At 40.9% G+C, this 13,640-nt stretch overlaps 1 protein-coding gene across 1 annotated transcript; it reads left to right on the top strand.

Annotated features, from left to right (window-relative positions):
- Positions 1-2,268: 2,268 nt before the first annotated feature.
- pex16 (peroxisomal biogenesis factor 16) lies at positions 2,269-13,498 on the top strand. Its single transcript, XM_085462490.1, has 12 exons — positions 2,269-2,326; positions 2,399-2,542; positions 2,755-2,790; positions 3,332-3,408; positions 4,621-4,754; positions 5,444-5,544; positions 5,926-6,006; positions 6,977-7,126; positions 7,934-8,006; positions 9,476-9,595; positions 10,729-10,793; positions 12,793-13,498. Exons 2-12 carry the CDS (start codon positions 2,410-2,412, stop codon positions 12,849-12,851), a joined length of 1,029 nt encoding a protein of 342 aa, XP_085318616.1. The 5' UTR covers positions 2,269-2,326; positions 2,399-2,409; the 3' UTR covers positions 12,852-13,498.
- The last annotated feature ends 142 nt before the right edge of the window (positions 13,499-13,640 follow it).

The raw sequence follows: 13,640 nt of genomic DNA, 5'->3' as shown, positions 1-13,640 counted from the left end.
TTTGATCAGCTGCAAAAGTCTTTGTTGTGGAGTCTGACAGCAGTGGGGAGGAAAGACCTGCGAAATCTCTCCGTCCCACACCGTGGGTGCCGCAGTCTCCCACTGAAGGAGCTGCTCAGTGCTGTCAGAGTCTCTTGCATGGGGTGGGAGATGTTGTCCAACAGGGATGACAGCTTAGCCGCCGTTCCCCTGTCACTCACCACCTCCACTGGGTCCAGAGGGCATCCTAGAACAGAGCAGCATCCTAGAACTTTTAAGGAAAATTTGATGATCAATCAAGCTTAAGTTATATGGGCACGAGCTGGAAATTTTTTTTAAAAATGATTTCTTGGAATGTGGTTTTAAATCTCAGTGGAAAAGTACCGAGATTCTATAGTTAAACAGAATCTGAAAAAAAGAAAGAAAATAAAAAATATATATCTAGTTTTTGTTGCCTACATTGTAGACTCTACATTGTAGAGGGTGACGTTGCCTTTAAACAGGGTACAGTCAGGGGTTAAAGTGGGATTCAGCAGGTGGAGGAACCCTAAAATTGGCTGTAATGGCTCAATGTGGGGAAAAGTATAATAACACAATAACTTCTATTGAGAGCTCCAGTATATTTTCTTAGGCTGTGATCAAATGACCTGCTGCTCTTTGTGGATTTACACAAATTAATTCAACAAGGTGTTAGCAGGTGTTTCATGAGTTGTCCTGGCTGATTTCCATCCTCTACACTGACAGTATCTTGTTTATGCAGTCTTTTTTCTAAATGGTATAAAGTTTTATGAAGGTGGAATTCAGTCAGTGGATCATCAGCTAAAATTCATTTGAATCTCTGCTACACTTGATCCAGGGCGGTCCTGGCCTGTTTGGCGCCCTGGGCGAACACTCCCTTTACCCCTAATCCTAAAGTGTATTTTTATTTTCTTACTTTTCTTATATTTATTGTTTGTTTACTTGCACTGCTGTAACTGGAGCCTCGTCATCTTGTCTCTCTATATACTGGACTGTATGTAGCGGAGATGACAATAAAGTTTATTTTGACTTCAGCAGTGAGCAGGCGCACCGAGGACTCTCGCGCTCACTTTTCGTGTATAGAATTTCGAAAAAAACATCGGTGCAAATAATAAGTCTGTATCATGATGTCTGGTGTTTTCGTGTTTGTTGGTTTGTTTTTATTTTGTTTTATTTTGCGAGTTGGTTATTAGATGCTGCTCCCCGCCGCCCCGCCCTCTCCTCTCTGCGCCGCAAGCAGCAGGCGCACCTCGCAAACGGTGGGCGCCCTTACTCCCAGCAAATGGGCGATAGAAAACCGCTCGGTGCCTGTACCATTCCCAATATGCGCTGGCTGACGTCGGGGCAGCATGAGTACCAGCAATTTTTTTTTTTTTTTGCTGATGCCCGTGATGCCGCCCCGGGCAACCGCCCGTGTCGCCCGTATCAAAAACCGCTACTGACTTGATCTAACCTAACTCTGACCATGAACCCACGGCTACTGTGCACCAGTCACACACTGTTCTTTAAGCTTCAAATTTCCAGTTCATCAAACATCACTTATCAGTCCTTACCTTTAGATCTGACCTCTCTTCTTCCCGTCTTGTCCTGTCTTTCCTAGCTTTCTCCATCTCTGAGTGAAGTTGGCTCTCTTTTTTCTCTCTCCCTGTGAGATGCAGCAGCTGGACCTGTGAGACAAACGTCACACAAACAGTTTGTGTGTTGGCTGATTTTTGTTGAGCTGATAGAAATGCTATATTTGAAATTACCTGCCACTTAAAAAAATCTCACTCCCTTTATGCTCCTCTTCACTAGAGGTACATGCTGAAGTACCACAACCGCAACTTAGGGACACCTGCAGTCATTCTGGTGTTGTGGCAAAACCCCCCAAAACAAAAAACACAGTCCCACTTTTAACCTCTGACTTTGGCACGCGTCCTAACTTTTTATGCGACATCCACCGATGAGGATTATTAAACGAACAGGACTGCCTTTCATGTGTTCAAGACTCAGACGTGGGCACACTAGTTTAAACAGAACATTATTTATGACATGGAAACGCAGTACAGGAAAAAGTAATTACTGTGGAGACGAAGAAACTGTTGAACATCTTACATTACACTAACAGGAGTGTCAGGTGCTGACAAGTTCAACTCCAAAACCTCCTCCTCGGTACAGTGATGGTTAAATCCTCTGATCTGGATCATATTGAAAGACATTTACTTTTCGGTCCACACTCCGTACCGGTTGGTGGGAGTAATGCACCGTTTCGCTGTTTGCCAAAAGCAATGGCAGGCGGAAGAAGAAGAAGAAGAAGCGGACGTTTACGATATACTTTTGGAATATAGGAGTAAGAAGTCACACAAGTAGATTAGCTGGTCTGTTGTGAGCACAGCGGTTAAATGCAGAGTGTGTCTTTCAGAGAAAGCTGAAATGTCTCACGTTAAGGAGTATCTGGACAAAGTGACGCGCATTTATGAACGCTACACCGAGTATGTGAGGAGAAACCCAGCTGCCACCGCGCAGCTGGAGAGTACCGTGCGCACTCTCTCTTACCTGCTCGCAGGTCAGTCGCAGCAGCAGGTTTATACAGTGTGTTGGGATTAGGGTTCTCTGTTTAGAAGTAATGCAAAAGCTCAACTGGACTTATGATTGTTTTTTGGGAGGTGAACTCTCCAGATCTCTTGTTAGTTTCACTTTAGCTCGGCAACACTAGCTACAAGTGCTCGTGCAGTGCAAAATGAATGACGGCATGTTTTCTTTGTTTGTATTTTGCAGGGAGATTTACAGATTCCCATGAAATATCTGAACTAGGTAAGTAGATGTTAAGGACCAACACAGAGACTAGTTAGTTCTTTCTTGCATCAACGCCTTATATATTAGTAGGAGTTTGCCATGTGAATGAAGAAATATGAATGAATACATAAATTCTGAAAAGCCAGAAGGCTCAGAGATCTCCGGAGAGACATCATGTTCTCTCAAATCCCAGATTATGTCCTGTTTTACATTGATTGGAGAATGGTGACCCTCTCCCAGCCTGTGCGCCAAAACATTATACGAAACAAAATAAACATCTATTTATTTTTAGCATTATAAAGCTTTTTGAAATATTTTTTTCCTCAGTTACATAATGGACATAAATGGTTTGCAGATTAATTATATTACAGGATACTTACTTGAGAATAATAATGGACTATAATTTGATGTTAACATTGAGCGGTGAGGAAACTTTACAGGTTATATTATCACTATGCATTCTGTTCAGTTTTCTAAGCATTGTGTGTCCACAAATGAACATACTGTATATAGGTGTGTACTATTCAAATATTTTCATCGTCATTTTTTACCTTTGTAGTGTACTCTGCCTCCAATCTCCTGGTGCTATTCAATGACCACATTCTGCGCAAAGGGCTGAGATGTACCTTCCCTGTGGTGAGCTCTGCTTTCATTCAAACTAAAACCAGTTCTCACAGTACAGTAGAAAAGAAAAGCATTTACTCTCTTTGCAGAAGAGTGCAGTGAAATTGAAATGGCTGTCCAGCAATAAAAACTAGAAATTCTAAAGAGATGCTTAAAAAAAACTTATGGTCTTAGTCTATTGTTACCATGATCAGTTTTTATAGTTTTAGTGACCCTATAGGATTTACCAGAGCACAATAGGACAAATACACTGTACTGCTAAAGTATTCACTTACCCATCCAGGCCATTGAATTCTGTGGTTTAAAGCTCGCTGCCACTGGACACTAGAGCGGTGGCAGTCTGATGGACTGTGCCGAGTGTAAAGTTTGGTGGAGGGGGGATTATGGTGTGCGGGTGTTTTTAAGCACTCAGCGCCTTAGTTTCATTAAAAGGAACTCTTAATGCTTCAGCATACCGAGACATTTTGGACATTTTCATGCTCCCAGCTTTGTGGGAACAGTTTGGGGATGGCCCCTTCCTGTTTTAACATGACTGCGCACCGGTGCACAAAGCAAGGTCCATAAAGACATGGATGAGTGAGTTTGGTGTGGAAGAACTTGACTGGCCTGCACAGAGTCCTGACCTCACCTTTGGGATAAATTAGAGCGGAGACTGTGAGCCAGGCCTTCTCATCTGAATATCCAGCTGTAGCTGCTTAAGGCTGATTCCAAAGGCTCCATAATGCCCGGCATCAAATGATCAGTAAACCAGATTGGTACAAAGTAGTTTTTGGTCTTTATACTTTTGTACTCCCTTCATAAACACTATAGTCGGGTGATTAAATTGTGCTAAAGCTCATCCAAGAAGCTTGGCTTGTGATGAGTAGCAGTGTGCCTGCCTGTTCCTTCTGTACGGCTTTCAGAATGCAGCTTGGTAACCATTGCTAGTGTGAGCCGAGGACGTAGCACTCCACCCTGTTTTCCAAATATGTTAACTTCTGGTTTTTAAAACTAACATTGCAGCAACCAAAACACTCTAACACTGAGGCTCAAATAGATGGGCTGAGAAACCAATGGCTAACATCACCATGGCTGCATCCATCTTTTGCTGTACGGTTTCCTTCAGTAAAGAAACTATACAAAGACTTCAGAAACTGTGCACAGGATGTTGTTCTGGGAAGAAGTGAGGGTTTCATCCTTTTTCATCTAATAAGTCGTCCATCCTTTGTGTTGTGGTGTTTCTAGTCCATCTCTCAACAGAGGCTCCTGACGTGGCTGTCTGTGCTGGAGTATGTGGAGGTCTTCCTGGAGATGGGGGCCTGTAAGCTGTGGGGTGAAGTTGGACGATGGCTTGTCATTGGACTTATTCAGATTTTTAAGTATGGCTTGGAAACTTGACTTTAATTTGAAATTATAAAACACTGATACTGATTTTGCACAGGCTACATTTTAAGTTATTTTTTTGGAAAATGGAAAAGTAAAAATTACTGTACATGTTCAAAAGGAGGACAATAGCTTTCCTTCTGTGCCTATTGCTTTAATGCATAGGCACAAAATATAGTCTGTGTTAGACAAATGGTGTTCCATCTTTGTGGTTGTTTCAACATGACAGTGTAGCTGTCAAAGGACTCCACAAAGACTGGTTTTAAATTTGGCATCATGAATTTAAAAGAACCTTAGCATTCATTGCGTGTCCACATATTTTTGGCCTTGTAGTGAGTAGCTGGGAGTGACTCGGTGGAAGACTACGCTTTTCAAAGTGCTCTTTGAAGTTTTCTCTAGATTTATTTGTGATTTTTGTTTCCAGATTTTGAAGGTTCTAATTGTTATTTTTTTAAATCCTTAAGTTGTGAATAGTTTTTAAATGCTTTTTATGTGACTTCTGAGGAGCTCGGAAAGAAAAGCGACTGGACTTCTTAAAGTGAAGACATTTCAAGAAGCTTCTCAGATGAGCGGTGAAAAATCTTCAAGAAACTTTTAATGAGTCCAGTCGCTTTTCTTTCCGAGCTCCTTAGACTACCGTGACCTGGATGACTGAGAACAGACATCTTATGTGACTCCTTCACAGGGCAGTTTTTCGGATTGTGCTTCTTCTGTGGTACAAATCTGGCATCCAGACTTCACCTCCCATAATCCCCCTTGACAGAGGTGGAGACTTTGCTGGTGAAGGTCAGTTGTCTTTTATAAAATGGCCTGCACCTTCAATGACTGTGAGACGTTTTGTTTTGAATTGAAGAATGTAAAATCAGATGTGAATTCATAATGGCTCCAGAATCCTGTCACATTTGACTGTTAGCATTTCTATTGTGAGCTGCAGGGAAGCATTTTAGCCCAGTTGCTGAAACTAACTGAGTAACTTGGGCTAAATAAGTAAATAAAGGCAAGAGCCTGATAAAGTAAACACGTGCTAGCAGCGCTTCTTGTATGCTAAAGCTCAGAGACTCCCTCAAAAGTAATGAATCCTTCCTTAAAGCACACAAACGAATGACATTTCTCACTTCCCGCTCTGTGATTTGTGCGTGAAGGCTAAATTAACGCTTTTCTCCATAGATGAAAGTAACACAGAGCAGCAGGAAGACACCTGCTTTGTGGGCCAGAGGTCAGGACGAGTCATTAGGCCGCTCGGCAGTGGTAAGTTTGGTTTAAACTCTTTAAAACATTTTAACCTCTTAAGATTCAAGCTGCCTGACAATTAAGCCTAAAACCAAATCCTGTGGTACTCAGCTGGTGTGGTATTTGAAAATATCCAGTTTCTGTCTGAACAAAGGCCGGCTTCTGAGAAATCTCTTAATGCCAACTAACACCAGGTTGTCCTTAAGCTTCTTTGTTAGCTCATATCACCTCCTCACTTGATTTAAGAGCAGGGTTCTTAAATTGCACTATGCTTTATCCATTCCATGTTGTTCCCCTCTATCTGTCCCAGATGTTGATGTTTATTTCATTTAGAATTTTCCTTCAACATCTTCACCGTGCATATAAACGACTGTGATTCAGCTTCTTCTGTTGTCTGGCCAGTTTTCTGCTATATATCAATGTGATGTATGGGGTGGTGAAGTCGTGTAGGCAGACTTTAAATTCTTATAAATTCAGACAGAACTTGGGTTATTGTATTTAGCCCCACAAGTCTCCTCGAGAATATGTCCTCAAGATCTGATTGAATTGCTGACTTTCAGCTCTAATTTAAGGGGTTTACAAAACTGGCTGATTGCATTACCTGTTCATAGATAGTCAGCTGTTTTAGCAGTAAACACCTATACAATGCTATGTGAAGTATTCCTGAACTTTTTTGTGGTAAACTGTAAAAAGAAAAAAAGAAACAAAGTTTTTTCTTCTTTTGTTTGCTGCTTGTTTTCAAAAATGTTGATTTGAATTTGTAACTGAAACAAAAAAGTGACCAAATGTCTTCATGTTAAAACCTTTAATGAACTTCATTCTGTCCTGTAGATTAAAGTAATAGACATTGTTCATTTATTTTTTTACTTTGCTGTTAGACAGGAAAATCCGCAAATGTTGTAGAGCGAGTGTCAGGAGGGGGAATAAAGATGCACCTCTAACTCTGTGCTTTTTGTGCGTGATCTGTCCCGTGTTGGTGATGTGGCAGCTCCCTCGCTGCAGACCCGGCTCTGGGGAGCACAGAGTCACAAAAAGCAAAGGAGCAGCTTAAAGGAAACACTCAACAGCCAACCAACACCTCTGGGGCTCCAAGAGACAATTGCTGAGTCTGTGTACATCGGACGACCCCTGGCGCACTGTATCCTTACCTTCCTCTCTCTGTGTTGCCATACCTGTTTAAACAAAAGTTCTGTTATTCCTGATATTTCTTAAACGCGCTCAATCATCCAGGTAAGGAAATCCCAGAAGCTTGATTCTGTTCAGCTGGACTTTGTGCTTTCAGTGGGATCTTTGCTGTTCTTACGTTGAGGCAGGTGAACAGTTAACGAGGTGGGGATGACGTTTACAGCCAAAGCGTGTACCTCAGGACAAACACACCACTGGTGACACTCGAACAAGAAAGTTCAGTGTGAAGTTTACAGTTGGAGTAAGAGCAGATATTTTAACTGCACTGCATTAATAATATTTTTGAGAAGATTAAAAGCAAACATATTTTGTAGCATCCTCTGTGTGGACCAGTGTTATTTATTTAAAATCACAAATGCCATCTTTCCCTCTTAGCCTTTGAACATTTCTGTTTTTTCAACAGTGGAAAACGTTTTTATACATCCTTCATGTCCATTCATATTTGTCATGTCAGTAATAAACCGTTCAAAACATTTTTAAAATGACACTTTGCTGTGAAACCACCACAGCTTTGACAGAAATACACTGTGGATCGGAAAGCTGCAATATCACCGTCACCTCTAGATGGCAGACTGCGAGCCAGAGTGTGCTTCTTATAAGCAGTGAGAATCAGTCTGAAGCAGTTAAGTACTTAGTCCTGGAACAGGTCAAGGTTTTCAGACTTTCTGGCCTCATATAAATATCCATTTACAGATGGCTGCACTTTGCTCTTGTGGGAAGTTATTATAATTTTCCTTAAATCAGTTCTTCCCAACTGCAGTACTCTGCCTTGGACTCTTTGGAAAACAGTCTTGGAAGCCATGGCTTATCTCTGGAGTCCTTGAACTATCCAGGTAAGCGAGTTCCTCTTTTGCAGTCCTCTAGTTGGCTACTTCATTATCAAATAAGAACTTATTAATTATTATCTTGGAAGGAAAATGTGTGCGGGTGGAGGATGGAGTTGAGACAGGACAATAACCAAACAAACAATCTGCGTAGTACCCAAATACACATACATCCACCTTTTATATTGTGCCACATACAAGCAGAGATGGGCAGTAACGCGTTACTGTAATCCGATTACTTTTTCAAGTAACGAGTAAAGTAAGGGATTACTATTGCAAAAACGGTAATTAGATTACCGTTACTTTCCCGTAGGAACGCTGCGTTACTGCGTTACTAAAACCGTGATTTTTTGCGAGAATGTCTCACGACAGTGACGTAAGCGAGTGCGACGTTAGTGACAACAGCTGTGTGCAGATCAACAATGGATCACATATCGAGTGCAGAGAGAGTATGAGCGTGCAGCGTTTAAAGCGTGGAAGTACTGACCTTACTTTGAGTTTGATTCCATAAAAAGTGACAAAAACATTAGTGTCCGCTGTGCGTGGGAAGAAAACTTCTTTTTACAGCAAAAAAACCCCTAAACTTCCAAACAAGCACCGAGTAGCTACGACGTAATGGGAAACTCACAGAGAAACTCACGGATTCTTCCACTGACCGCGGCACACCTGCACCAGGGTAAACCTCCGCCTGTCTCACTCCTGCTTTACAGGTGAAAATAGAGCAACAGCACCGCTGAGTCTTTGACTTTATTTATTTTCTGCTGTGTTTTACTTGCATCTATTTGAAAGACTGAGTGTAAACACAAAAAAAAATTATTTTATTTTATGAGCTGGAATGTGCAGAAAATAGGTTTAAATGTTAAACTAATTTCTTCCAGTCAGTGAATGTTGCATATAATTAAATTTTTGCTTGATGCATAAAGTTAAAAGATTAAAACTAATAAAACAAGTTTTAAAAAAGAGACTTTTCCATTTGATGACATTTTGTATGATGGATTATGTAGAAAAAGTAGAATTGGGCTGAGAGATCTATCACTTTATCACCTCTTCAGGTTGTAAATCATGTTTTTAAAAAGTAACTAAGTAATTAATTACTTTTGAAAATAAGTAATCAGTAAAGTAATGGGATTACTTTTGGGGGAAGTAATCAGTAATTAGTTACTGATTACTTTTTTCAAGTAACTTGACCAACACTGCATACAAGTCACAGCAGGACTGGTCTTAATTAGAATAAATAATTTCATCCATTGGTTTTAATTTGTAATAAATGAGCATTTTACTTGTTTTATAACAAAATCACAGGGAAATGTGAAGAACAGTCTGGATGTCACAGTAGCTGTTGCAGGAGGGACAATCATCCAGACAAGTAAACAATGAGTTACAAACATGAAGCAGCAGCTCAGGATGTGTGCTGTGAGGCATCGAAGTGTTAGAGGAGATCGTGAAGTCGTTTCAGCTGCTTGTCCTGTTTCTTCCAGCTTCGCTGCGCTCAGCGACATCAAATTTCAAAATCGATGGGAGAGGGCCGAGATGAGGAGGAGAGCCTTTCTGTTGTTCTACTACCTTCTGCGTTCCCCCTTCTATGACAAATACTCTGAGTAAGTATCTGTGGTTAAGTGGTGTTTTCAGCGGTTTTATATCGTCTTCTGAAAAGTGTTAAAATTAGGATGACATAAATAATTGTACAATCTGTAGAAAATAGTACTGTGCAAAAGTCTAGACTAATGGTTATTTATGCTTTTTAAAAGTCTTACGAAAAATGTCTTTAGACATGAGCTGTTTTGTTTGTTTGTAAGCAGAATCATTTAACAAAAAGAAGTCCAAAGAAAACCTTTGAAACGTTCATCAAGAAGAACCTAAAAACGAAGAAAGTTGAGGCTGTGTTGAAAAATAAATTTGGTCATACCAAATATTAACCTTCAAGCTCGTTAGAACGGCAGCATCCAGAGGTTATACCGTTTCAGGAAGGTTTCCTAAATGTAAAGAAACCTCCCAATGGTTTCTGCTGCTCTGGGGGACCGTGGGTGGGTCCTCTGGGCCTGTGTGGGCTATGACCTCCTCTTGGTGCTGGTCGTGTAGGCTGGGACGAGAGGGTGCAGGTTAGATGGAATTGAGGCATTGGGGCAAGACTGGCGTGGGGAGATCCTGGTGGTTGGCTCTGTGCTGTCGGCCCTCTCTTTTCCTTTTTCACTCCTACTGTGTCTGTCCTGTCTGGTCCTCTGTGGCATTTAAGGGTGGATTTTGGTGCGTGTACCCCTCCTGGCGTCTTCATTGGGGATGGCATGCAATGAAGGGGTATCGCTTGTATCAAGGCTTTGTATTGGGCGTTACAGGGCGTTGAGGCGGTGATGGATGGTGGGGGTGTTGTAGCTGGGGGATGGGTGGGGCCTGATGGGTCCTGCCGGCCTGGTTTAGTGGGGCTTTGGGCTGGGTGAGCTGCAGTTGGGTGACCTAGTTCATTACAAGGCCCGGATGTATAGGGGCCTCCCTCCCCCTGCACTAAGGATGTATCAGACAAATACAGGTGACAGATGTCCTAAACTGGAGCTGGTGGTACATACTAGACGATGGTTTGCTTCGTGTTTCATCTACAGGAGCAGGAAGCCTGTCAGTACCTTCCTGAAGCCACCCACCTCCCCAAATAAAAGGAGTGGCTGGTGACTTTTGCACAGTATTGTAATTCTTGTTCCTTCACTCTTAACAGTGTTACTTTTTACTCCTTCATGTGCAGGGAAAAGATTCTGTTCCTGCTCAGACTTTTGGCTGATCATGTTCCAGGAGTCGGGCTTGTGGCACGTAAGTAGAACCGTGTGCTCATTCTTCATGCACGGTGTTGCCTTGCGTTGCTGTAACGGTCGAGAATTTAGACGTCTTAAAGCCGTTTGTAGAACAACTTAAATTGTGACTTTAAAAAATAGCAGCTTTTGAAAATTGAATGCATTTCAGAGTTCTACTTCGTAATGCGTACTGTAAACATTTGTGCGTGTGAGAGAGAAATGAGACATTGTCACCTGAAATTGCCTAAAATAATCAGGTGAAATGATTTCTTTAATTTGAAACAGACGAAATGAGTTTAGAGGGTTCGTACGGGTGCTTGAAATCCTTGAAAATGCTTAGATTTTATTAACTTGGTGTCTTTGGCAACAGCTTAGGGGGAATAATAGCAATATGACAGACTGATCCATATGGGCAGTTCCTCGGCTTTCATTCAAAGTCTGTTTATCGTGAGCACCGACACATTAAACAACTTAAACATTATGAATGGCTTCAAGCTCACACTGAGGCCTGTGGGGCTCTATCAGCTACAGAGACGACAGACACATGTATATGTGTTTTTTGTATATGAATGTTTCATATTTCAAGGCTGCCTGTTTATTTAAGGGAGATGAACAATACATTATTATTTGACATAATTCTATGACAGGTGATGGACTGAATAAATAGATTTTAGGTCGATGTTTGTGCGTTCTTAAAGTCTTATATGTTGAATTGAACTGAGTGTGTCATCTGTTCAAAGCCTCCCGTCAGTGCTGTTCTCCATGCCTGTCTTACTGTACATGGTGTTATTAGCACAAACACTTTAAAGCTGATCATTTAGGACTGTAACAATAATCCAGAGAGCAATGTAGTCAAACATCTCACAGTTAGTTTTGAATGAATGAACTTCACATTTGCACATATTCATTTTTAAGTGAAATGTGTGTTTTAAGTTTATATGAAGTGTGCTGGAAAAGCTTGAAAATGGACCTTGAAAGTGCTTAAACAGTGCTTGAATTTGACCCTGAAAAAGGTGTATGAACCTTGAGTTAACATGTGGGAGAATCCACTTCATTTGAAAGTCACGTGAATGTGCATCGACACTAAAAATCCAGTAACATCCACTGAAACTGCATTATCATATCTATCTTATTCTCTCGGCTTCTCCATTTAGAGGTTGCCACAGATGATCTGACTTTATCTCTAATACCATCTTCTCTCAAAAACCACTGTAATCACATTATCATATATATGTTTTCTTCTTTCAGCTGCTTTCTTTAGAGGTTGTCCTCAGTTTTGTTTCTAATACTGTAAAGTTTTATGAGATGTTACTTTTCACAGGTAGGCCAATCACAGGTGATACCTGCGATACATTATTACAGTGTTATACATATGATATGATAATTCACTTTTATTTGTTTTCTTTCTTTTTCTAAAACGTACCGTCACATTACTTATCACAGGCAGAGTTTATTATTAAGAAAGAGTCCAGAGGAGCGCAGTCCCTCGCGCTCCCAGGCCTGTTTTTAAATGTATTTTTTTAAATTATATTGCTGCAACTCGTCCTGTCAAACCTGCAGCTCAAAGTCTTCTCTTCACAGTTGAGACTGAGCCTTTCTTACTACGACCTCTGTTAAGCTGCGATGAAGCTGTTGTGCTGTGAGCCGCCGATCACACAGAAACGTGTCCTCTGATCCAGTCGTGTCTTTGGGTCTGCACTTCCTGTCAGTTTGTTTCTGAGTGCAGGAGGAGGAAACTGGACTCACTGACACCTTGACTTTCTTTGCAGTTTCTCTGTCGGACAGACCTACAGACCTAAGAATTATGATGGTCTGTCTCTCTTCCATTGTTAATTGTCCTTTTCTCTGCATTTTTGTAGCAACACACTCATTCCTGCATATATACATGTACACATATATGGATACATGGAGAGAGATCTTTGTCTTTTCTTGTTTTTTTGGCACTGTTGTTCCACCATATGATACATGATTTCATGAACTATTAGTGCTGGGTTTGATTGTGTTGTCTCTGTGTTCAGGTCCTCTGATGGGTTATCTCCCCACCTGGCAGAAGATCTACTTCTACAACTGGGGCTAAAACCTGCACTCGGATCTTTGACGTTTGCTAATCAGCTGGAGAAACTGCACAAAGGACCCATCAGTTGCCAGGATGGAACAGAGACACAGACTCTTGCAATAATTCCTCAGAAATCAGATAAAATGATTGGAAATGACTGGCCTGCAGTGAGGGACAAAAATGAAATCATTACAGTTATAATTAAAATCCCAGCGCTCAGCAAGTTTTTTGGTACACAAAATATGTCCTAAATCTTTGCAGTGTAGACACACTATGAGCCTGATTTATAGCAGAATCTCTTTGTGAACTCCGCCCATCATTGCACTGCTTTATCTGTCAATAACAGATGATGTATTTCAGCAGCTCGCTGCAGAGAGGAAGGTGGACCCATGTAAATACAGTGAGCCTACACGTTATACAGGTTAAAGCAAAGCATGTCTTCATAATACATGAACTCAACACAATTGCTCTCATTTGCTGACAGTCTGCATGCACAAATATAATTTGTTATTATTGTTCTTGCTTTTTGGTAATTTATAGATTTCCAAATGCTCAAAATTACAGTTGAATAACCAACTGACAGGTTAGTCTGAGGTTAGCTGCATTTTTTCCTGTTTCTTGTGGTCTTTTTCTTTTTTTCTAATCAACATTAAAATCCCAAATCTGAATTATTCCAGCTTTTTTTTTTTTTACCTTTTAGATTTAAAAACAAACACTGAAGCAACACTTTGGAAGAAAACCACAGATGATAAATTCAGCAGGTTTTTCTTTTTGTGGAAAGCAAAAAAAAGTCAACCCTGTTGTAATTAG

The sequence above is a fragment of the Copadichromis virginalis genome, linkage group LG1 (genome assembly GCF_057382275.1).
Source record: "Copadichromis virginalis isolate Kocher_CV1m ecotype Utaka linkage group LG1, C_Virginalis_male_GT1.1, whole genome shotgun sequence".
Taxonomy (NCBI): domain Eukaryota; kingdom Metazoa; phylum Chordata; class Actinopteri; order Cichliformes; family Cichlidae; genus Copadichromis; species Copadichromis virginalis.
Note: the sequence above shows the minus strand (reverse complement) of the source record. Positions and strands in the feature narration are given on the sequence as shown.